The sequence below is a fragment of the Channa argus genome, chromosome 9 (assembly GCF_033026475.1).
Source record: "Channa argus isolate prfri chromosome 9, Channa argus male v1.0, whole genome shotgun sequence".
NCBI lineage: Eukaryota > Metazoa > Chordata > Actinopteri > Anabantiformes > Channidae > Channa > Channa argus.
This window is the reverse complement of record NC_090205.1, coordinates 15,864,937-15,890,001: the sequence shown is the minus strand read 5'-3', so window position 1 is coordinate 15,890,001 and position 25,065 is coordinate 15,864,937. Positions and strand designations below refer to the sequence as shown.

Below are 25,065 nucleotides of genomic sequence, written 5' to 3'. Positions count from 1 at the left end.
CAACAATATTTCTTCCAGTTAATTGTCCAGATTTTTTTTTTTGTTACATGACCTTTGCTTTCCAGGCATCCTTGCATTTTCTTCCTCAAGTGGCGCGTATACATAATTGTACATACATATTTCAAAAGCCATAAAATTCCTGAAACAAGTACGTCTATCAATGTACACCCAAGCACATTCAAGGAAAGACAACAAATGCATAAAGTTTTCAAAAAACTGAGTTTGAATAATGAACTGTAATAAACAAAGTCACAGAATTAAAAGTAGCTAAGTATTCCCATTAGCTAAGTAATGGGAATAATGTAACTGTAGTTAAATTCCTACTCATCACCAACATGTACTAATTTACTTCATTTAGGTAGCATAACTAAAGCTGTGATAAACTGGAAAAGAGTTGTGCGACATGTCATTTTGACAGATCTGTCTTGAGATTCGCATTAGTCTGCACCTTGCTGTGTGTGCTTTCTCAAAAGAAGGAAAACTTATATTATTAACAAAAATAGCCATGTGCCTAGTGGACTGAAGTGAAGCAAAATGATATCAAAGATTCCATACAATCTCCAGTTAAATATTTCTTCAGAAGATATATACCTGTTTAAGTGCTCTTGAAGCTGACCTAAGCGCTGTTCCACCTCTCCATATGTGATTTCGCTGGCAGAATTCTCGTCCTCTCTCAGGTTTTGTAACTGTGCTGACTCATCCAGGTAGTCTGCAGGCTTCTTACAGGCCCATTTGTCATAGCACAGATCTGGACAGCAAAAGCAACACACATGCTTTACATCCACATATGTGGGTCAGTACGACGTCATCAGTGAACAAAAAAACCCACTGAAATAGAATGCAATTAATCTCTACAGCAGAGCTGTGTGTCGTTTTTTAAAAATTGTAATTTATCAAGCTCTTGCACCAGGAGAATTGCTTAATGCTATGTTTTCTAGCAGCAAACTAACCCTGTTGTTATCTTTGCTTGGCACCTGGTGTGCAGTTTACTGTCCTGTGATATGGGTTGAACGCCTTTTGTGCTTTTAAACAGAGATGGTACCTATCTGGTGCAGCAGTCTGTGCAGGAGGCTTTGTATTACCATGATAAGCCATGTAGATATGAGGATCTGTATTGGCTGTTGTGTGGCCCCTAACCATAGACAGCACTTATATTTACCCTCATGCAGGTTTAGTTTCTCCCTTTTAAGGAGTGGAGATTGACAATAGGTTCAATAAGTTCAGTTATGGTTAATTAAACACTTTTATTATTATTATTGTGTAGTATTATTGTGTATTTAAGATTATTAGGCCAGAAAAAGAACATAAATTGCTCTCTGTTTTACTAGAACAACTAAGTACAGTACTACAGTAAGACATACTGTAATGTATTTACTGTGGAAAGTTGACTTTTCTTATACAACCCAATTCAAAACAAGTTGGAAGGCTGTGTAAAACTAAATAATAATGCAAAAAAACAACAAAATTTTATGATTTGCAAATCTCATCAACCCATATTTTTATTCACAATAGAACATTAACAATATATCAAATGTTGAAGCTGAGATACTTTATCATTTCATGGTAAATATTTTGAATTTGATGGCAGCACACATTGGAAGAAGAGCAACAAAAGGCTGAAGAAGTAATTGCTGCAAATCAAAAACAAATGAAGGAGCATTGGTATTAGGTTAAGTGGCAATGGGTCAGTAACATGACTCGGTATAAAAGGAGCATTTCAGAGAGGCCGAGCCTCTGGAATGTAAAGATAGGCAGAGGTTCACCAATCTGTTACAAAAGGTATTAAAACCAGGACTGATTCTCTACTGAATCACTGCATGGGCTCAGGAACAATTCCAGAAATCACTGTCTGTGAACACAGTTCACTGTGCAATCCACAAATGTAAATTAAAGCTGTATCAGGCAAAGAAGAAGCCTTATGTGAACAAGATCCAGAAACACAGCCGTGTTCTCTGGGCCAAAGCGCATTTAATATTTCAACATCTGATATATTGTTTATGTTCTACTGTGAATGAAATATGGGTGGATACGATTTGTATTGCATTCTGTTTTTTAGGTTTCACACATAGTCCCAATTTTTTTGAATTGGGGTTGTAGATGTGTTAATATTAGACACCTGAAACCCACCTGAAACCCAGAACTCTCTCGAATTTGGAATGGCTAATGCCATTGTCATCCTTCATAATGCTGTGACCAACACTAGCTCACTAGTCCCAATCACCTTTCCCAATCTGTCAATTATGTCTTTTTGCCCTCATCCGGGTAATGTTTATTATTATTGGTATATATAGTTAGAGCAAAACTAATCGTAAAACAAGACATGTTACCTTCAAACGATGGGCTTCTCTTCAAACCGTCTCTTACAATAAGATTTGATTCTCTGATTGGGGGTTTAGGTGTAGAGGGATGCAGGACTCCTGAACAAGTCTTTAGGCATGAGTTAGATTGTCTCTCACTCCCCAGGTCCTTAACCACTTCCTTGTGTTCCCCTACAGAACAACAACAAAGTGGAATAACACAGTTCTCTAATCCACAAAAAAATTGATGACTCTGTGAACAGTAGCAAAGACTGTATATGGAATTGCAAAGCTGAGTAAGGCCTGTACTAAACCAGTGCACATCAGTTACTACTTACCTATACGTAGATCTGGTGTGAAGGAGATCCTTCTTTTAGTGCCTTGTCCATTTGAGTTGCTACCTTGGGGACTCGGGGGCTGCAACAATGTTATGGTTATTTGTCTAATAATTAATGCAATTAAGGGTACATTTCTAAGAAAGCAACCTGTAGGCCCCATAGCACCAGTGTAAAATTACTACCTGTGCAGACTCATCTCTGAGGTTGAAGGTAAGCTCCAGGTTGTTAAAGAAGCTGTCAGCAAACTCTGGGTACATATCTATCACCTCCAGCAGATCTTCCCTCTGAATGGTGCTCAGGTCACAGTAACTCAGAGCTCGCACATCAGCATTGGACTTCCCAGGCTTGGCGAACAGATGGATCATTTCTCCGAAGATGTCATTTTTTCCTGGTTGTGAAAGACATATACAACCACACACACACACACACACACACACACACCTGCATGAACTTCTACAAGTAGCCATGGAAAATAATAAATTTTCTATAGGGATTTACTGTCTATTCCCCAGCTCTCAATAAAGGGCACCAGATGTGTTTGTTTTTTGTGAAAATCAAACAGCCTCTCCACTGTTGATGTTCTCCCTAGGCTTGTGGATCACTTCCCTTTCAATCTTTGATCCATTATTCATGCTGAGGAATAACCGCTAACTCAAAGCAACTTTGATGTGTGAGGGTTTGATTGTAACTGACATACTTTTACTTGTTGTGCAGGTACTTCAAAGAAAATATTTGTGTTGATAATTGCTATAACATAATGAAGCCAGTCCTTCAGCAAACTCCTAGTACTTCCTGAAATCATTCACAAGCTTCAAACTATAGAGATTACAATATTCTCTGGTGATATGAGAGTCCATTTTGCAAAGAACTAGCGAGCTAGTTTAAAGGGCATCAGGAAAAATCCCTTTGTTGGTCCCAGGCCTCACTAAATGCCAACACTGCAAGCAGGGGTTCAGGAAAAAGAGATGTGATAACGTGGCTGCACACGTGCCTTTCACAGCAGGCACTGGACACCTTTGGACCACAGGAGACAGCCTCACACAGAGTGGGTGTCTCTCTCCACCACACACAGCTCACACCACAACCATTAGATAGTCATTAGCCTGGATGGCAGAGTAGGATACTAATTTCTCACCTGAGGAACAATGCTACCAGCCTTGTTAGACTTGATATCATTTTAGGAGAGAAATGCTTTAGCACTATTGGCTGACCACTAGCTGGGGCAATTTGCTAGCAGATATTGGGCAACATACATAAATTTACAATCCAACAGCAGCAACATTTGCTTATGAAGCTTCATGCTGGTATCAAATACAAATGGGCTAATTTATTAGATCAGCTAATTCCCCCCAAAGTTTTTCCTAATCATTTCTTAAGTTGAAACCCCATTCTGTCAGGCACTGCTATGGAGAGCATTCGTCTCATGAATAATTCCATATATAGCTTGGTCTGAGGCACCTGGTTGTGGTTCACTCAACAAGAAAAGCACATTATTCTAAGAGTAATGAGTGTTTAGTATCACTATATGACAAAGAAATATTTTCATTTTTTAAAGCTTGCATTTGTTGCAGTCAGAGTTGTCATTTACTGCACTTTTTGAAATAATCTATATTCTACAGCTTTAACTCATTTCCTTGTGCTGTCAAAAATGTGGCAGCTATTTCGCCATGGGCGTTGAAATTGCCAAACGACCTTTCTTGGGGCCACTTAATACAAATGTCAAAGTCGTAAACCTGTCACATGAACAGCCCTAATGCCCAGAGGACAGAAATGGGGGGACAGTAGGCACACCTTGCTTTTCTTGTCAAAGTGAGTGAACATGATATGGTTTGGTTTGCTGCTGTAATGACTTGACAATTATTCAGGTTTGAGAGGACTCCCATTATGTCACATTGAGCTGCCCTTATTTCAAGTAGAAGGGTTTTTACTTTGTCTCAACAGAGGTTGAATTTATGATTTAATAATATACTTCAGGCAATATGCATGGATCATTAATCAAACAATCTGCCCCTGAATGTTGCAACACAGAAGTACTGAATTAACAAGAGCCTGTATTTACCCAGAATGGCTACCACAATGTCGTCTTTCAGGATCTCAATAGAGCCACGCGACAGAAAGTAGAGAGCAGTGATCACATCACCACAGTGGACCAGAGTGTCTCCAGGAGGGGCATGTGTGGTATTAAAGCGCATGGCTAATGCCCTTAAACAGCCTTTGGTGGCGCCTTCGAAAGCTTTGCAGTTATGAAGAAGGTTCCTGTTGAGGTGAAGACAGATATCTGCCTGCAGGCACTCAGGAAAACCTTTTAATACCTGTGATGCAGAGAAAATTGGTGAGTAAAAGGCATGCAATCTTGCTGTGATATTATGAAAGGGATTGTTTAGATAATAATCCCACAACCCACTGGACACCGCAAGCAGAAAACGTGTTAAAATTACAGTTGTAAGTAATGTTGATAGTGGCAAACAGATGAGAACATGTTTAATGAAAACCAACATGATATCGAGTCATGTGTCCATTAAAAACAAGAAAACGATCAATCGCAAATAATAGATAATTCTACGTTTCTTACATTTATACACAGATAAAAATTATATCAATAATGAACTATTGCCAATATTGTGGGATTTTAATAACAAATGTAACTGATACTTGGGTTTATGTAACTACCCTCTGAGTTTTCAAACTATTCCAGCTCAATCTGGGCTTAAACTCTGAATTTATGAACTGGTAACACAGAATAGAGAAGAACATTGTCTGATAAATGCAAGCAGAAATGAAGCCACCAATTTTTTGCAGCGTCCATTCATTTGTAAGAAACAATGATTGATTTTAAGGCATGTATCCACATTGGAGAAAAGAACTGACTGTATTCATTATCATTAATATTATTAATAGTAGTAGTAGTATTTAGTAATGCATACTTGTAGTTTTTTCTTCATGAGTGAAATATTTATACAGCATGTTGAGTAATGATAATGATAAGGAAATTTTTTTATGTTAAGCAGTAATAAGAAGTATTTACCTCCTGCTCTTACCAGTGGAGATGTGTAAGTCCAGAAAAAAGCAAACAAAGGAAAGAAAGCTATTTTTAGAACATATCAAACAACACATTAAAAATTATGATAAATGCTGAGCTTCTATTACAGTGACATATAGATGTGCTGATTATTGATTTTTACCGTATTCATATCGATGCCGTTAGTGTAGGTCCATGAGTGTTGGAAATACTCTTCCAGCCTTTGCCTCAGTGGGTTGGGAATCTGGTGAAATCGAATAAACTCCTTCACCCGCAACATTTGAGCGTGATAGCGGGCTGTACTCGAGTACAACCTCTGGATGATGGCAGAGACATTCCCAAAGATACTCGCATACATGAGAGCTGAAACACAGACAATGATGAATAAATGGGGTGAGTTACATTCCACTGACTACTTGGCATTTTCACAGAGAAACATTGGTATCTAAGATGAGGGTGAACAAATGGGAATAACATATTTAAACTACTCAAACTAGTTTCAGCGCTGTGTAAAAAAAGCTTTGTTCAAACCAAAATAGTAGAAAAAAGACCAGAACATACTCACAGCCAATCAACATGACACAGATGGAAAAGATCTTCTCTGAGTTTGTGTTTGGGGAAACATTTCCAAAGCCCACACTGGTAAGACTGCTGAAGGTGAAGTAAAGTGCTGTGACATACTTGTCCTTGATGGAGGGACCGGAGCTAGGATCACTGTAGTTGTATCTTTTCCCAATAGAAACACCCAGATTGTCTAACCAGCCGATCTTGTGCTCTAAGTACGGTTTCTCCACGTTGCCGATGGCGTACCATATACAGGCCAGCCAGTGAGCGATGAGGGCAAAGATGCACATGAGCAACATCAGGACTGCAGCTCCATATTCAGAGTAGCGGTCCAGCTTCCTGGCTACACGCACTAATCGCAGAAGCCTAGCAGTCTTCAACAGGCCAATCAGAGTGGTTGTCTGAACAAAATTTACAGTTTATAGTTGTAATAGCAGACAATTTATAACCCTACAGAGTTAGTCAATTCATCTACCACATATTTCCTGATAGTTTTGTTATGACAACTAAACTTGGGTCACTTAATAAATTGCTACAGTTTTCAGAGTTCTCAGATCATTCTTAATAGTCGCAAAACAGATAAGTTGCACAAAATTCAGTAATTCGACTAGACTTGCAGGGCAGATGAACTGGAATCTCTAACAGTTTGGTGTGTTTCTGTCTTGATTTTACTGTCCAAATATTGAGACATAGATATGAGACAGAGATATACTTTATATATGTACATAAATACATAATTTGAAAAAAAAAAGATAAAATAAAAACAAACAAACAAAAAAGCTCTTGTGCTTCTCAACTGACTGTAATGTAGATGTTTTACTGCTTGGTATATATATTGTTTTTCTATTATTAGCATACAAAATATAAAAAAATCTAATATAAATATTATATCTGACAAACCTTCAAAACACTCCACTCTACAATCTAATGAAAATTTCTAATTCATTAAAAATTAGTCTAAACAGGGATTACATGATATAGCTTCATAGCTCTTCTCTTTCTTTCTCCTTTCTAATGAGAACATTTAAGAGTTAAAGTTGGGAAAAAAAAACCCTAAGCATCTTCTCCACCATATTCAGTGAAACAATGTGAGCCAGATCTTTTTTTAAATCCATTTCTATAATTATTATATTGAACAAAATACTGGTGCCCATTTTGCGTAAGACCTCTCGCAGTATCTTCAATCTTCTTGCAAGACTAAGTTGTTTTGAAAGCAGCCATACACTGATTTAAATCTACTGTATTTGAAATATATTCTCCCCTCTAATTAAAAGGTTTACTCAAGTGCTCTTTAGGTTAAAACCTTCTTATTAAGCTGCTGAATAAAATGAGCCTTGTGAGAACCATCTGCCGGATCTCAGTTGCTTCTTTTTTCTGAATGAGAATGCAGTTGAGCAGGACTTTGTGTGACTGTCAGTTTTAATATAAAAGTCAAGCTGTAAAGTTATACTGTACATAGTAACAACGTATCAGATTGTCACTGCAGCACATGTGGAGCTATTTATAGTCCATAAAGGGAAATGACTAGTGTTCCCACATTTTAAAATGAAAATAAAATAAAAAAATATTCATATTAATAAAAAGGAGAATTGGTTTTACATGCAACTTAATGTGTAAATATGTTAGAACCTTTTTGTTGTTTATTACTGTCTTGTAAAGAAACATTTCAATTTTTTATTTGTTGTCACTCACTGAACTGAGTCAGCAGCAGCAGCAGTGGAAAAGATGATTATGGTTTTTATAATCAGGAGCTTTTCTGGTGTAATGGAGTGCGTACAAAGCACGATAAAGAACTGAAGTGGATCCAGAGCCTGAGGGGACATATCCTACCAACAAACCCGCCAGCGAGTCTGGCAGGCAGCCTACCAATGGCCATCTCACATCTGCATGTAAGCTGTGCAAACAGCCCTGTTGGCCTGCTCTTCACATAAATGCATCATTGATTGCCATTTGGTAAGCCATTAATCCGTGTAAATGGATTCTAGAATGAGGGCCATACAAAAAAGAAAAAAAAAATAGAAAAAGAAAAAAAAATACAACAACATGCAATTTAAAGTAATCCTTTCAGAACCAAGACAGAGAGATTCAGGCTTTAAGTAGTGGCCAAAGGGCACAAGTCTGGACTTAGTAAACAGATAATAGTGCAAGCATGGGTTGGAGATGTGCACAAAAGCTCCCTGAGAGAAAAAAACAGGTAAGACATGCATTAGAGATAACATACCTCATCTGATCCTGAGCCAAAGATAAGAAGGTCAAAGGGGATTGCCGCCACCATGTCTATAAGGAACCAGCCTTTAAAGTAATGAATTGCTATCTTAGCTGGATGGCTGACCACCTCCTCGTTCTGGTTTACGTAAGTGGTTCTGAAGTTTATCAGAATGTCAATGATGAACATGATGTCCACCATTAAATCCACCACATTAAGAGGACTGCAGGAGTATCCACATTCACGCCTCTTCTGCTCCTCTTGGTCATTGAGTAGAAAAGCAGCAGAGTAAGGAGTAAAGATTGCTGTGTAAATGACGAGCAACAGAATCAGCCAGTCCCACACAGCTTTAAAGGGGCTGTAGTGGAGGATGGTGAACTTATCAATGCGGGCTGTCTGGAGTTTGTACTCTGGCAGCACATCAGCTCCAAGTGACAGGACCTGGAGGAGTGGTAAGAGGGTCCAAACAGAAAGGGAAATGTTTGGGTCAATGTCCTAGTTGCCTTGGATTTCCCATAAAAATAGATGTATTTTCTGTCACCTGATACATATTGTTTTTCTCGCTGCAGACCATCTTTCTAATAATTGGATCATAGAAACCTTTAGGGTTTCTCACAGAATCCGAAGAGTGATTTGAAAGAAATTATTACGACAATCTGTACAGTAAGTGCTCTGCAGTCAAACTGTATTAGGTTAAGGAAACAACTGGTACCAGATTCCCTATTTCCTAGCACCATGGTGTGTGACTCACAGTTAGCATAAGGTACATGAATACTCTTTGAAAATAAAAAACAGAAAGAGCTTCACTGACTAGTTGATAAAGTGGAGAAAAGCTATATTTGCACTACTAGATATTTCACACATATACATTGCTGGGCAAACATTTGTTAGAATTCCCCCATATGAACTCTGTCCATAGGATAAATTATTCAATGTGCTCTGTGAGGCAGAGTTGTCCCATGTTTTCTGCTTAATAAGCAGTAACAGACAAAGAGTGAGGGCTCTCTTTTGGCAGAAAATATTGCAGGCATGAGGATGAGAGTGGCAGCACATCCCTCTATCTTCAATACGTGAATTATAGATTTAATATTTAATAATAGATAGAAGAGTATTTAATCATGATGGTGAGTCGTCTTCATTTATGAATGAGAAAGCTGTGTTGACAGAAGTTAAAATGTAAGCTTTCTGGGGCCCCACTTCTGCTTGATTCTTGCAACTGTTGCCTGCAGTACTAGCATTTTTAATGTAGTTGTGTAACCTACAAACAATTTTCCTACTGATCTGTATTTTGTTGTTTGTCAGAGTGATTCATCTTGAACGCTAATGAGTAGTTCTGACACTTGAAAGCTGTTGTTGCAGCCTTAATGTAAGTTTTTTACTTGTTGCATTGTCCTTGAGCAATTGATTTACAGAAATATGAATCTATTGAGGGTCACTTGACTTTCTTGTCTCTCTTGTGAATCCGTTATTTAAGATGGATAAACATTTGACCTTTTACCTCCCTGTTATTTATCATTTATTATTTTGCAACTGTCTAAATTACCCTTCTATCTTGTCCTTAATGTCACTGGTCCGCTGTTGACTCAAGCTGGCAGTAAACAGCCATGTGTGACCCACGTAACACATGAGATCACCAGCTGCTTTTCCTTTAACCTGCCAGCAACAAATGTCAAAAGCACTGTGTAGCATGTGCTGTGTATCAGTGTATCACCCTAACCCAAAACCCTCCCTGGGGGCACACCCCCCACTGATTAAATTAGGTATCATTAGTGCAGTGACAAGGACATTATTCATTTCTCAGGATGGCTGCTGCATTTTACCTGTAATTCAAAATGACTACAGATACACACATATCACAATACTGTACACATCAAAACTGACTCACCTGTGTGACTTTCTCCGTAACATTGTGAGTTCTTTCTTTAACTTTTGGTGCTATTATTGTCTTCTCAGATGTGGGTGGAGAATGGGTCTTCTTCTCAGTTGTTTCAGAGAAGGTGAGTGCAATCAATGGGATCTTGTTGATGGTGCTATATTTGTTGATGTTAGAATCAGAGGTAGAACCAAGCAAGCTGGACTTCACGTGGTTGAAAGGGCCTGAGGGTTTGGGTAAATTGCAGTCACATTAGCACCCTTGGAAATAAGGTATTCTATCTTTAAGATAAATGTTTTCTACAGGACTTGTCACTATATTTCTAATGCATCCACTGATATCAATAGAAAGACTTTGAAATACAATCACATTATAGATATTATTTTATTACAATATGATATATTTGCTAATCAATAATCAAAAACTTGATTGATTGATTGATTGATTGATTAGCAAACATTATTAATTGGGTGAAATAGTGATATCGGTTTTAACTTTGGCAAGCATGGACCTACAGATTAAAGGATTAAACAACTTAGTCAAATTGATCTTTCTGTTTTATTTTGGAATCAGGTTATAGTTGAGAAACTAAAGCCAATGTTTTTTTTGTTTTTTGTTTTTACCACTAAAGCTGTTATAGCTATGCTGTGGGGAATAAGGCCATCTACCACAATTATTGTGTTACAAGTTACAAACGTACAAAAAGTAGGAATTAATTTAGATATACTGTATATGCTTTTTACTACTGTGCTACTATCATTATTACTTTCTATGGATGCATTAACACACATGTAATATGTTACCAACATGGCAGACTGGGGCAATCAGAACTAAGGGTATCACATAATACAAGCATGCATTCATGCAGAATATTTAAAAGCAATACTTGATGAGATTGAAGCTTAAACCATTTTAGAGCCTGCCGACACTGGAGAAACCGACACTATTCAACATAAGTAGATCTAGTAGAGCATAAGAGCTTTTATGCTTATTGACCTGCTTGGAAGTCATGCTCTAAAACAGCATGGAACTATGAAGTCATGGCATTACCTCTGACATGGCTACCAAAGTCTAGCATTTTGCAGCATTTTGTGGACAGAGAAAATAAAGAATAAACAGTTTAATTAATCTATGTATAATAACAAATGTAAAGATAAAATTAAGCTAAAACAAAATCTTTATGTCAAACAAATCTGCAATCGATGCATATTGCCTTGTTGGCCCCAAATCACAGATTGGAGTCGTAAGTTCTAGTACATACCTTCACTTGTATGCCGATCCCTGAATATGCTTTTGGAATTAGAGCTATAGCCCTCAATTTCATGGACAGATGACGCTCGCCTCATGCTGCTGACGCTGCCTCTGGGGAAGGTGTTTGACAGGGAGGTAGAAGACTGGTGTGGATCTGTTTGGTACAGCTTCTCCCAGGGCAGTTTAGGGGATGAATGGTCAATTGGTTCAGGGCCGATGCTAACCTGTGAAGAATGGTGGCTTGAGCCTATCAGGGCATGTCTGTCGTTCGCCTCAATAGGACTGCAGACACTCTTTGTGGGTGAGGGAAGACTCTGCAGGGCCACTAAGTCCTCATTTTCTTTGGGGGACTCCACCATTACAGCATCGGGGTCCTCTTGTGGAAGAGATTGCTTGGTATTCATTAGGCTCAATGCTGCCTGTCGGAAGCGAAAGAATCTGCTCCTTCCTAAAAGAAATGAAATACAATCATGTGAGTCCTTTTCATATTTTCAGTCTATATCGCAGAAAAATAAAAATATCCAAAAAGAATCCATCCATTTTCTTCTTCTGAAGCATATGAAGCAGTAAATTGAAGCAAAAATAAACACAAAATGAATTATAATATGTGGCTTTATTGTTAAGAGACGAGAAACTACCCACGTCCACATTACCTTTACATACCTTTTTCATACCTTTTCATACCATACCCTGTTAAAGCTAGGTTTTGTGCTGAGAACAGCTAATACTAAAACATGGTTACTACTAAACAATTAAATGAGCAGATTTTGGCTGTAGCTTTTTAAGCACTTCAGGTACCACATTTTTTTCTTAAATGAAGCTGTTACACAGTATATTTCCATACTGTATTTTTTTTTATCCATCCACAAATTAACTTTACCCGCTTATCCTGTTCAGGGTCAAGGGGGCTGGAGCCTATAGTGTATTTATCCCCAGGCAAATAGGGTACAGATTTTCCGTTATGTCTGCAAGAATTTCTGTAACTGAGGCTTCTGACATTTAATAACAAAATTTGGTAATAGCATAATCTGTGCTTTAGTGATTATTAAATAGATTCACTCTACATACAGAAAAGAAGATTTGATATGGCTATACTGAAACATATTTCTTTCCAGTGCCCAAAAAGCATAAGGAGGAGCAGATTGTGCTCACCCTTTATGCCTCAGTGGTTAAGGCAAGAACCTAATGTTTGTGTACAGCCGGATCTTCAGAATAGACACAGTAGCAAATGTTTATGACCTCCTGGGACAAAATGAAAATTTTAGCTCATTAACAATAAAAAGACTTGTGAGGCACCACACTCCTTACATAACATCACTGCCATCTGTTTTCATTCCCTGTGCTGAGGTTACTGCTACAGCAGCTTACTGTAGAGCCATGATGCTCAACGGTTTTCCTGGACAGGAACCTACTGACATCCTGAGCTGGCAGAAGATACAGCATTGACAACCTTCCTGTCTCCTCTCAGTATGACAACTGTGTCAATCCCCTTTACTGTTGTTCTGGCAACACACTCAAGTGTAGTCTGCACAAGTCTGGATTGTTTGGGAGAAAAGCAGGTAGGAAGACATTGCTTACTTCTAGACACAAGGCAGCGCACTTGGAGCATACATAGGAGACTGTGATAAAACCAAATGAGTTTTGTAACAAGATTATATGGTCTGATGACACCAAAGCTGAATAATTTGGTTATAATTCACATAGGTATATGTGGTGGGAAAAAATTGTCTAAGAGGAGAGGAACACTATCAAAGGCTTTTCTTGTTTGGGGTTTATCTCTGCCTCAGGCAATGCAGTTCTGCATAAAGTAGAGGGAGGAATGAACTTGGCCCAATATCAGAAGATTGAAAAGCAAAACCTCCTACCATCAGTCAAAAACAGCTGAAGTCAACACAGGAGTTGTAAAAAAGAATAAGTTGAATGTTTTACCATGGCCTTCTCATTAACTAGAGTTAAATATCATTGGAAACCTGTGGATAGATTTTAAGAAGGCTGTACATGTACATGGTAGACAAATATGCTTTAAAGAAAGGGCTAAAATTACACCTCAAAGAATACAAACACTGCCCAAAAGGTACCCAAAGAGGTTAACAGACGTTATGAAGGCAAAGCGAGGACGACATACAAAGCATTAAAACATTTTCTAAAGGGGAATTTAAATCTTTGCCCTATTAAAATTTTCATTGTTATAAATATTCAACTTTCTTTTTGGAGTCAATTGCATTGCATGGTTTGCTATTTCATTTTTACATATATTCACTGTGGCCAAATGAGGAAGCCTATTTATGAATTTTGGTGGTACCCTACCTTTTCCAAGTAGATATTTGTTGATTGATACATGGATTATCCAAAAACTTTAGTATGAACACATTTATTCATATATATTAGAACTTTTGTATCACATAACTTTTTGTTTGGTGCCATCAGTTCAAGGTTCTAAATTGCTCAGTAGTTTGGCACGTGCGCTTTGGCATATGTTTGTAAAATCAGTAGTGTTCCAATAAACCTGTGCTGTATTACCGTATGTGGTTAGATTGCTTAGCATGTGTCATTCAACGATAAGATAGTGACACTGGTACACATTCTGTATCTGCTCCAGTAGAGCTGCTCAGTGGCCAGAAGGTCAGATTGAGGTTGAACTGCTTAGCTTCCAGGTATGAAAGTGACCCATGGTGTAAAACAGGGGCTGCTTCTCATTGGAGCAGTGCAGATATGGTTGATGCTCCTGCCTTACAGCTTAGGTCATGGGTTTGAACCAGTTGAGCTTTAGCTTTTCAGTTTTGAGTTCTTCCTGTGCTTATGTCGGTTCAACAACCTTGAATACTTCTTTTTTAATGCACTTGTGTTTTCACACCTTGATATCATACTAGAATGATTAACTTTACACGATAATCTAAATATGAAACTGAAATCTATTAAATTATTTCCAATGATATTGACAAAAAATATAGAAATGTGTTGGATGCTTTATGAATATATGAGAATTGGCTGTATGGTATTTTGTACAATGCTAGAAACTGGTGGATTCGTAGCTGTAGGTGTGTTGCTGTTTCAAGTGAAGGAGTTAAAGTATCTCAGAGTCTCCACAAGTGAGGGCAAGCTATGGAGCATGACATTGACTGGTGGACTGATGCAGCATTGGCAGAAATCTGCATGGTGTAGCATGCTGTTGTGATACAAAAGCCTAACAGTGCCTGTGGCCACTGATTTCCCAGTTGATTTATGTTTCAGGCCTCAGCTATGCTCATCAGTTGTGAATAAGACTTGAATGAGACAAAAACGGAACAGAGGATGCTTAAAAACTCAGAGAGCTCAGAGTAGAAGCGTTGCTCCCTCTAGGCTTGGCTTATAATTATGAAGGGTCATAGAACAAAGTGTCAAGTGTCTGACGTCTGTCAGATTTTGACATATACTCTACAACTAAAATATGCTGTACTCAGAATCTAGCTAATTGTGCTTATATATGTACCATTAACATTTTTAGGATTATTATTTGTTGGCAAAAACATAATTTCATTCTACATAGTTGCACAAGCACATTGTTGCATTGCACAATGTATGATACATATTCTGTTATTGATTGAACTGTATATATAAATCCCTAAGTCCAGGGCACTGTATCTTTCTAATGTGCAATTTGTAACTAATGTCTTTCGTTTTGCGGCCTGAGGGCATGCGAAGTTTGCTGAATAGTGTTTTCTAGATGGAAGCTCGGGAAGCAACTCTTCCATGTTGCTCTCTTCCATGCCTAATACTGTTCCAGCTGACACTTGCTGGCTTACACCCTCCTGTCAACGCTGGATCATAATTAGCCCCTCAATGTCCAAAAATCACATTTCAGAGGCTGTTGCTCTAAAGTGTAGGACTAGGCTATGTGGAAAACTTCAGGTACAGTGCTAAATATATAGTTTATAAGTGGTGAAATGTCAAACTTCTTAGTCCGTTAATGTGTCTTTTCAATTTGAAGACCTGATAGCTTTAAAGAAATTACACTTGTAATGGAGCCAATGCTAATTTTTACTATATCCTTATGATCTGAATGCAGGTTATACATGTAACTTTCATATGTATCTAAAGATACACTGAATGTGTTGCGTGAAAATGATCAATCAAAAATCTATATCTGTAATAATAGGATTTCATACTTTGCAACCTCAATAAAATAATCTCTGTATCTTTAAAATTCTATTTAAGTCAAATAATAATAAATAATAATTGTAAATTACACTTTAATGCCCAGCTGTTATCTAGGGGATTCTCAAAGACAGTGTTAAGGTCATACCTAAAGTGTGATGCGTGCATGTAGTCTAAACTTTGTCTAATCCCAAGTCACATCATATGTTTATCTCGCCCATCTACCCACATGTCCTCTTGCCGAAGTACAGTCACAAACAATCAGTGGTGATTAATAACGTTAGCAACAGGCACAGCAGCTTGCGCGCAGATCAGCAGACTTTTGTGCACTCGCATGTGCACACGCACGTGGGCAGAATTCAACATACACATACACAGAGTAGAGCAGAAGCCGAATGTCAGTGCCTTGGAGGAATTGATGGTGAGTGAAGTGGATAGTTGAGCTCCGGTCAGAGATGCTGAGTGCCTCCAATCACAATGAAGCAGGAACAGACTCATTGACATTTACACCCCCTGACACAGATCCAAATAAAAAAAAAAACAAGACGTGTGGTATATGCTGCTCCCCCCAAAGACATAAAACAGATATGAATAATTAAACATTCTCAACAAGATAAGGTTACATAAGACGACCATTCCCCCCTTGCATGCACACACTGAATTCTATTGCTGCACACATAAGTCGTATTGTACAGAACTGGCAACCTAAATAATGCACAGTTTTTGAGAACAACAGAAGATGGCAACATATTTGTTACAGTTACAGTTACCGTTGCAGGGAAGCAAATCAAAATTTTCAGATGAACAGGGCATTTTTCTATTTGGATTATCTCACGTCGACAGGTGCAAAACAGCAAACTGGAGTATGATGCATTTTTGGTACAGCATCATGCCTTGAGTTTATACCTGCACTAATTTGTTACATCAAATACTTACTTTGATCTGACTTTGTAGGGGATGTGGGGCTTATCCTCTCTGTGGAGTTATCGCTCCCCTCATCCAGGACGTAATCAAAATTTAGGATAAACATCATCACCACACCCTCCTCATTCTTCACTGGGATTATGTGAGTGTAACACTGAAAGTCGGACCCTGAAAGAGAAGCAAAGTGTCAGTGCCAAAAAAAAACTGACTCACACATTATCCTTCTCTGACAGCTTAGCTTGTCCCAAGTTGTCTTTTATAGGCACACAGTTAGCCAGAGTGCAGGCCATTATTTAGAGTCATAACTAACCAAAAATCTAAAAACGGTTAATGGCTTACTAATGATAACTTCAGCTCATTAATGGGGCAGTGCTTTCATGTGCGAGAACATGAAGTAGCTGTGAATAAATAAGTAAGGCCACAGGTTAAACAAAGCGTATGTATGTGCTTGTTAGTTCGTATCTAATGCACATAATTTATGTGCACTTTATTGTGCAGTATAAAAATAACTAAGCTTGCTGAACTCGGAAAGTCCCAGTATAGTGTAGGAAACATGGTTTAGATGAACAGGCAATACAGATTGCAGCCAATTTAGAGGATTGTGCTGTGCTCATAGGAGTAATCGCTAGGACTAAGCATCATGTGAGCCAGTGGAGCAGAAAACAGCCCGTGATCTAAAGTTAGTCTTGAGCCTAGAATATCATCATTTCTCAACTGCACTTATAGCTGCGTTAGCAAAAGCTATTGATGCCTGCAGGCAAAACTGCCCGCTGATGAAAATCTCTATATACTGGACACTTAACAACACTGTAGAAATTTACACACATTATTACAGTGACCAAAGAGTTTGATAACAGTACTGTTTGTCATTGAGCACTGGCCTATAAAGTCCAAATCCTAAAACTCTCCCTTTGTCACTCTACGTACGTCTCTCCATCTTCCTGTCTGGCTTGCTGTTTTTCTCACAGAGGACACATATTACCAGTGTTTGCTGTAATCTCCTCAGGGCTCACAGACACCCTGCCAGCAACATTCATTAGCAGTAGACTTGCTGTCTGACTAAATATAACAAGCTCAGTCTTCTTTAAAATGCCAGAGCTCTCATGCAGATCTCTGCATCAGAACTCCCAGAAGTAATGGTGCATTGTCATCAGTGACAAAATGATTATGTGATTATGTGATTTCAATACAGAAAACAAAACAATATACAAGTACAAGCAGAATTCAATATTTCAGCTAATCCATGTGATTTGATGGGGGATAGCAGTGGATGAGGACTTTACACCCATCTTGTCTGGTATCGCAGGCATCTGGTTATGTTACGTTGTTAAGTATGAGAGTGGTGCTTAGAGAGCAGGAGAACTGCAAGTCCTTCCCCAGTAAATCCCCTTTTTATAAAAAAGCACTTTCCCAGAAATCATTCACCTAATTCTACGTTGTCCCTTCTGTTAAAGGTGACATGATCTGTTGGGTTGCTCATTTTTCAGAGTATAGAAAAAGTGAGTGAGTCTTTCAATATCAACAATGAACAGTTGGTGGAAAAGCTATAAAACTTTCAGTTTAATTCAAACTGGGCACACGGGACAAGTATATACAGATAGGTTTTCTCCCCATGGATCTTTTTATTTAGGTGTGATAAAATATTAAGAAAACTACAGAGAAATTCATTAAGCACTTCAGATATAATAAGACAAGCTGTATTTGTTATAGTAAATGGCATGTTCATCATCGTCAACACCTTGACTGCTGAGCTGCAGGTGACCAATTTATAATATTAGAAACTATAAAATGTTAAATATTACATATAAGACGTATAAAAAAGTAAAATATTTTATCATATTTTACTGTAGCCTAAATAGAGAGCAAGTGAGATGGAAAGTATTTATACAAATTTAAATCCTCTTTATGTGAGGAAACAGCTGCAGATGTCTCCTTCACTCCATGTGCTCAAGCATTCAAATATATTTGATCTAAATTGGCTTGGTGTCTGGGGTCTCCCAAAGTTTTCTGAAAAAATAGCCATAAGCCATGTATTAAATATGAACTCCTTAAGTTTCCTGAATGTTGCAATAAGTGCTTCAATTAAAAATGTGTTCTTCTCAAGAGCATTACCACATGTTTGCATGCTGAAAGTAGTCATTCTCTAAATGCCATCTTCCTTTCCATGTGCAATCATGTGACAGCATTGGAGCTGACACTGAGGTACTGAATGTAAATTTAAAATGTTAGAGATAAAATAATAATAGTAACAAAATGCTATACAAGTTAGAAGACAACAAACAAAAAAACAAACATTTCAGTCTTGTTGCGTTAAAAGCTGATTATTACTCCATATGTGTACATTACACAGAGCTATACTCTATAGTTTACTACTACTATGTGGGTAGTTTGAGAATTATTACTGGGCTGGAGTTAATGTTACCAGATGGGGAAACAATGGTCATGCTGAAAAGCTAAGCCATGGGGGTTTCTTCTCATCTGGTCTCCTGCTGAATGTCACCTCTACCAAAATAAATCAAAGGATAGCTTCTCTATAACTACTATGTGAAATCAACAAAGACTTCACAGTTCTAAATCTGATAAGATATCATTTAATCATATTTTTCATATTTTGAAATTTTACATGTCTTCCTGCAGTGTTTTTACCCTGATAAACAAAGGGAACCTGTTTGGAATAAAACAACGGGTTAATTCTTTCCTCCACCTAAATTCAGGGACAGCAAACCGTGTGATCAGCAGAGCTACTTATGACCTGAGGAAAGACTGGCTCCGCTATTGAGCGGGAACAATTGTGTTAGTCATCTTATTTTTGACCTGGCCAAATAGTTAACTGGAGATATTTTGGTGGGGATAATTATGTGCACTCAAAGGTTCACTTGTCGTTGTTTTTGGATATTCGAATTCAATGAAACGTTCAGTTTATCCCACTATCAGTGATAACGAAGGAGTTCCAAAGCATTCCGTTAAATAAATTAACTAATTGTTGACTTTTAGGAAAATGTATATTATCAAGGCCATGTAAAATCCATTATCATTTTTATATTTACAATGTCATTGACATGTATACCAAGGTCTGATTAAGACAGCTCTAATGTCATTGTCTTACTTTGTTTAGCCATAGAATATGTGAATAAAAACTGAATTCACAAGGAAAAATCACATTTTCTGGATCTGTGCTGCTCTCCCCCGTTGAGTAACAAATTGCTTGGCAGATAAGACTTCGCAGCTGAGGTGTAATGATGAACTGTCAGACAGTTTTCTGAGAAGCTATGGCCTTTTTCAGATACACAAGAAGATAATAATGCATTTGCAGTTCGACCTATTTACAACTTGTTGTAACTATAATGAGTACTACAGTACATTTGATGCACATAGTTATAGAATGGTAAAACCTTGGAGGAAATACTGACACTTTTTAGATGGAGAAATGCTGCAAGTCATGTAGAATAACACACTAATGAACATGTTGCTAATTAGTACTGTAAAAAACAAACACTGTGGGGGTAGATATATCCAGTGATACCAGAATCCATGCAATCAATAATAAGATTGAAATGATAAGTCAAGGAAGGTTGTTTACCTGTTTTTAGTGTGCTGCTCTGTGCTGTCTGTGCAATCTAGCAGTGTTTCCGCATGTGCTGCATTTTTCTTTATGCTGCTTTTATTTATTATTATTATTATTATTTGCAGCAAGCTATATTCTTAATGTGACAGGAGTTGTTAGAAAAATGGTGCCCGCTTTGTTCAGTGCTTTTTGGATTTACGTCTTCTCTATCTTTATAGTTGACACGATTCAAATTTGATGCTGCTTCATAGCAATAAAAAGCTCTAATGTACAGTATATGATATGAGATATGATTTCTTTTTCTAGCCAACATTCCTATTCTCCTCAAACACTAAACTCAGCAAACTTAAACATAATACTGTCCAAACATGGAAATAGCTGCTGGACACGGTTACTATCGTTGACAGTGGCGAAGTTTGAACCAGAGAGAGAGTGGATATCTATTCATCCCCTGACCTTTATATAGAGTGTATGTATCCCTGTGAGCCAAGAAATGTTATTTACACCTGCTTGAATGAATGGACAGTGTATTAAGGCAAGCTCCCTTTTCAAGATGGAAATTTCATTACTGTAGATTATATTTCCATCATCAATTATTAAAACAGCGATACTTTGGACAGTGCTAAAATAATGACTCACAGGTCAAACAGAGTTTTAGTTTAATGTAAAATATCTTAAAAATGCTAAGATATATTGTAGTGTTTATACCGCTATATATCCTATAATCCTATTTTTCCTATTTGAAGCTCACGTTTCGATGCAGATGTATTGAGGCTTGCTATTAATCTGCATAAGCTGATCTGCTTTAGGGAGAAACATGAATAATATTGTTAAGCACTGATTTTTGTTTTATATTTTTCTACCAGTGACCTATCCACAACTCCAGCTTTTAAACAGTGCAGCCGCAAACTACCGCCTGGTAGTAAGTCTTGTATGATGAAATCTGACATGCTTCTCATTTATGGCTATTCTGCTCAAGCCAATACACAACATTACTGGGGCATAGCCAATTGGGACTAGGGCATGTAGGGGGAGGCTGTGCAAGCTAGCCCTTTGTTTAGAGTCCTTGGGTCTTGTGGCTATAGCTCGCCTGAGTAAAGACTGCTGTAAGGCACACAGCCTGCCCTAATTTCATCTTCAATCAGTGTCTCCAGAGCCATCAGAGATAACTAGCAGCTCCAGCTGAAACTAACGTTCTTCTGTGTTTAGTTACCAATTCATGATGTTTTGCTCCCCGATCTTTTATTCTGTTTTATTTATCACGCATGGTGGCAGATAGCGATCTAAGTAAAAAAATTAAGTTATCATACTGTACATGATTAAAAAAAATACACAGATGGTAGTGAGAGGAATTAAATTACCACCTCCGGTACAAGTGTCTCAAGAGAAGAAAACAGCTTATCAAATGCTAAGTGAGACCTGCATTGTTGCGTTGTTCAAAGCTCCATCTGCTCCTCCTCGCTACCAGTAAAACTGTTTCACATTCTAGCTATGAGCAAAAATGATATCACACCCTGCTGCATTTAAATAAATAAGAAAAATTTGCAATAATGAAGTGACTATGGATGTATTGTCTTGTAGTACAAAGAAAGCACCACAGTGATAACTTAAATTTGATACATTTGCTTGTACAAGCAGTTTTCTCTCTAACAAATGAAACCGTTGAGGTGAACTCTGTATGTTTTTCAGCTCAGACTCCAAGGTGGGCTGCACGTGCTGAAAAATAGATGTGCTCCTTTGGAGGGTGGTCATCCAAGTGTCTGCAGCACACCTTGTGCACTGTAGGCTCTGTGTGTCCCCCTGCCCTTGCTCCCCTGACTGTAAAACCAGCAGTGGCGGTACAGTATGTGGCCCTTCAGTTCCCTCGATGGGGAGTCATCTACAGTATGAAATCCTACACCTATGCATACCACATGTCCTGGATCATTCAGCACGGTTAGCTAAGCTGCCACTGTTAGCCATTATCTATTTAACTTCTCTGCGTGCTGCACGGTGTCAGCTTCCTTTTGTTAAAACACATTCAGGTACAAAGTATTATTACACCCCGTGGAATAGGATAGCTTTACAAAGCCATCAAGGGAAAGCACTTATCTCGCTGATTATGTATTATCAAGAAAAATGCACATGTGGTATCTTTTCACACGACCTTTCTTGGTCGTTCCCAAAGATGAGAGAGCAAAAATTACAATAACATGCCCTTGTGTCTTTGCAGTTGTCCCGTGATCCCCATTGTTCCACTACTTTTAATTTCTAAGCATATGCATAAGCAGCTTAACTTTTATGCCTTTTCAGTGAAAAGAGACAAAGCTTTGTTGCTCCTGATGGCCCACAGCTTCCTCAAATCCTAACGTTACAAACAAATGTTTCCAACATATTAATGGGAGATGAAACCAATACTCCATCTCTGTGTAAAATAGAAAAGAAGAATACTAGTACCTGCATGATTTTGTGCTTTTTTCCTTTCTTTTTTTTTTTTTTACATACCCATGTGATGTCTGACGTACAGTAGGTGAATGTAAAATGAAGGGCTTTAAGGATTAAGTGATTTGCATTTGGACTGATACCTTGAAATATATTTAGTAGCCGAAAGAAGGAATACATCCACTTTCCTCGCGTAAGCCTTAATTTGCACAGAAACTTGAATCAATAGCGCTATCGCTCTCAGGGATGCCGTCAATCTTTCATTCCTCCACAGCAGTGGTGATGTGTGGATCGTGTCATCCATACGAGTTCAATGCATTTACTCTGTAAGCTGCTCATTCCCAGTCACTGCACTGTCAGCTCTGACATCTTTATTCATGAGCACACACGTTCACTATGAATTCCTCTGAGGAGTATTAGGAGTTGTGTCTTGAAGGTGTGATGCACTCTAGGGAGGATTGTGAAGACAAGACAGCAACAATTATGTTGGAAGGTCTCTGCAGCTCTCATGTGCCACGCTTCAAACATAACTGGCAAATTACGTTTACATGGAGTAATAGCACATACAAGTAGCTTTAAAATCCTTCTTGTCTAATACCATGCTATTTGTGCTCTCACAGACAGACCCTAGAGTCTTTTGTGTAATTGTCTTCCAGGTTTCTGAAACAATCTATTTTAGCAGCGTAGCAGCTGGCTCTTGGCTTCAATCATGATTAGCGCAAAAAAAAAAGAAAACCCAAGTCTAGGCTGATGGTAGATTAAACATGTATCCATGGCCGACAATCTAATCAAACCCACAATTAAAAATATTCACCTTATTTTCTCCTTATGCTTAAATATTTCTATATAATATAGTAAAGAATATTCCTCATATACTGTTTTACGTGTTTAGATTATTGCCAAACATGACTTTAGAGCAACAATATGCAACATAAAAATGTTGGGCTCTCTTGGTGCACATTTAAAGAGCAGGACTTGCTCTTGTTGTGCTTCTGTACAAGAGGAGCACTTATGAACTGACTCTGCACAGCCATGTCATGCTGACCGTAAAAAAGCTCATGTGAGTGCATGGCAGGAGGCGGTCAATCCGGGGATTTATGCCCCTGATGGGTAACATCGTATTAAATCTCTCTGATTCAGGATTGCTGTCTCTGCAGTACACCATTCATACCAGGACTGGGATTGTCCAAAAATGAATGACTAACACCAGTCTAGCATTACAGGGAGAGGAGTTTTATGCAAAGCTGGCAAAGCCTTACCCTATCACATGTACTGCAATTTTAAGAATTAGTGGACTGATCCACTGGCTACTAAAGCTACTGTACACTTTTGTTGAAAGCCATCAAATACACGGTGTATTTAATTTGAAAGTCATCCAGCAGATTCCTCAATACTAATGTCAAAAAAACATGACAAAATGTACAAGGCATTAGATAAACACAACTACTTTTCTTTTTCTCTCTGTCCTTTAAAGCCCAAGAAGTGAGAATCATGATATCACCTCATCCAGCACCTACTGTTTCATCCTATTTCTGTTTGCAAGTTAACTAAGAAGAGCTGCACACCGTAATTTTGGCAGCCCATAGTTTTTTCTGTATCACCCGGGCACAGGAAGCTGGGAATCAAGGCAGGTGCCAAAAAGATGTGTCTTCTATTTCTACCTCTGTGTTTCACAGTGTTCTCATGTGGAGCTATTTACTGTTGTAGCTGACACATTGACAGCGAGATCTCCTCTGTGTGGTACACATTACCATATGCAGTACCATTTTCACAAAAATACATGCAGTACCACTAAATAAGAATCGGAAAAGAGACAAAATAAAACACGTCTAATATATTATTGCTTATATGTGCCTACCCCTACTCATAATGAGGTATGTATGAGTAAGGCTCCGAGTTATATGTTTACTCTCACATAGAACATAAACATACAGAAATACATTATTTTAGGGCTAGTTGCTAGCTCTGTTTTCTTTATGAGGGCTGAGGTGTGCTGGACATCAGACGGAGAAGCAACAACATGTAATGGAAATGTGAGGAGATGCAGCGGGGGCTCTTCAACAAGCCACTAGAGATCCTTTCTTGATTTACAAGCGTGCAGTGATAGCCATCCTGTTGTGCCAGGTTACTTACCATCCTTGCGGTAGTAGGTGATCTCCACCTTGCGCTCCTCGGACCCTAGCACAGCCTGGGACACCTGGTTGATGGCCTCTTTGTCAGTCAGGTCACCATGCAGGAAGTCACAGGTGCATGGCCTCTGCATTATATCTGGTCTTGAAAAGCCTGTCATCTCACAGAAGCCATCATTGCAGTATATGATTGCACAGTTCTCCACCCTGGCATTGGCTATGAGAAATTTCCGGTCTGCATGAAGAGAAAAAGCAAACACATCTGACCTCAGAGCCTACAGCACAGGGTTTCCTCATACACCAAACCAATCAGCAATCAAACTGGTTTAATTTAACATCTTCAT

The 25,065-nt window shown here is 38.3% G+C and overlaps 1 protein-coding gene across 3 annotated transcripts in view; it reads right to left on the bottom strand.

Moving 5' to 3' along the window:
• LOC137133360 (potassium voltage-gated channel subfamily H member 7-like) overlaps window positions 1-25,065 on the bottom strand; it is a 31,052-nt gene that overhangs the window by 5,334 nt on the left and 653 nt on the right. For 2 of the 3 annotated variants that reach the window (XM_067516889.1, XM_067516891.1), the window contains exons 2-14: window positions 24,726-24,956; window positions 16,619-16,774; window positions 11,559-11,996; window positions 11,348-11,368; window positions 10,310-10,521; window positions 8,440-8,865; window positions 6,220-6,619; window positions 5,817-6,017; window positions 4,695-4,949; window positions 2,818-3,023; window positions 2,636-2,714; window positions 2,328-2,489; window positions 592-748 (exon numbers count right to left, since the gene is read on the bottom strand). In XM_067516889.1, coding sequence (XP_067372990.1) covers window positions 592-748; window positions 2,328-2,489; window positions 2,636-2,714; window positions 2,818-3,023; window positions 4,695-4,949; window positions 5,817-6,017; window positions 6,220-6,619; window positions 8,440-8,865; window positions 10,310-10,521; window positions 11,348-11,368; window positions 11,559-11,996; window positions 16,619-16,774; window positions 24,726-24,956 — 2,944 coding nt within the window. The remainder of the gene's footprint in view (window positions 1-591; window positions 749-2,327; window positions 2,490-2,635; window positions 2,715-2,817; window positions 3,024-4,694; window positions 4,950-5,816; window positions 6,018-6,219; window positions 6,620-8,439; window positions 8,866-10,309; window positions 10,522-11,347; window positions 11,369-11,558; window positions 11,997-16,618; window positions 16,775-24,725; window positions 24,957-25,065) is intronic. The other variant, XM_067516890.1, reaches the window with a different exon arrangement.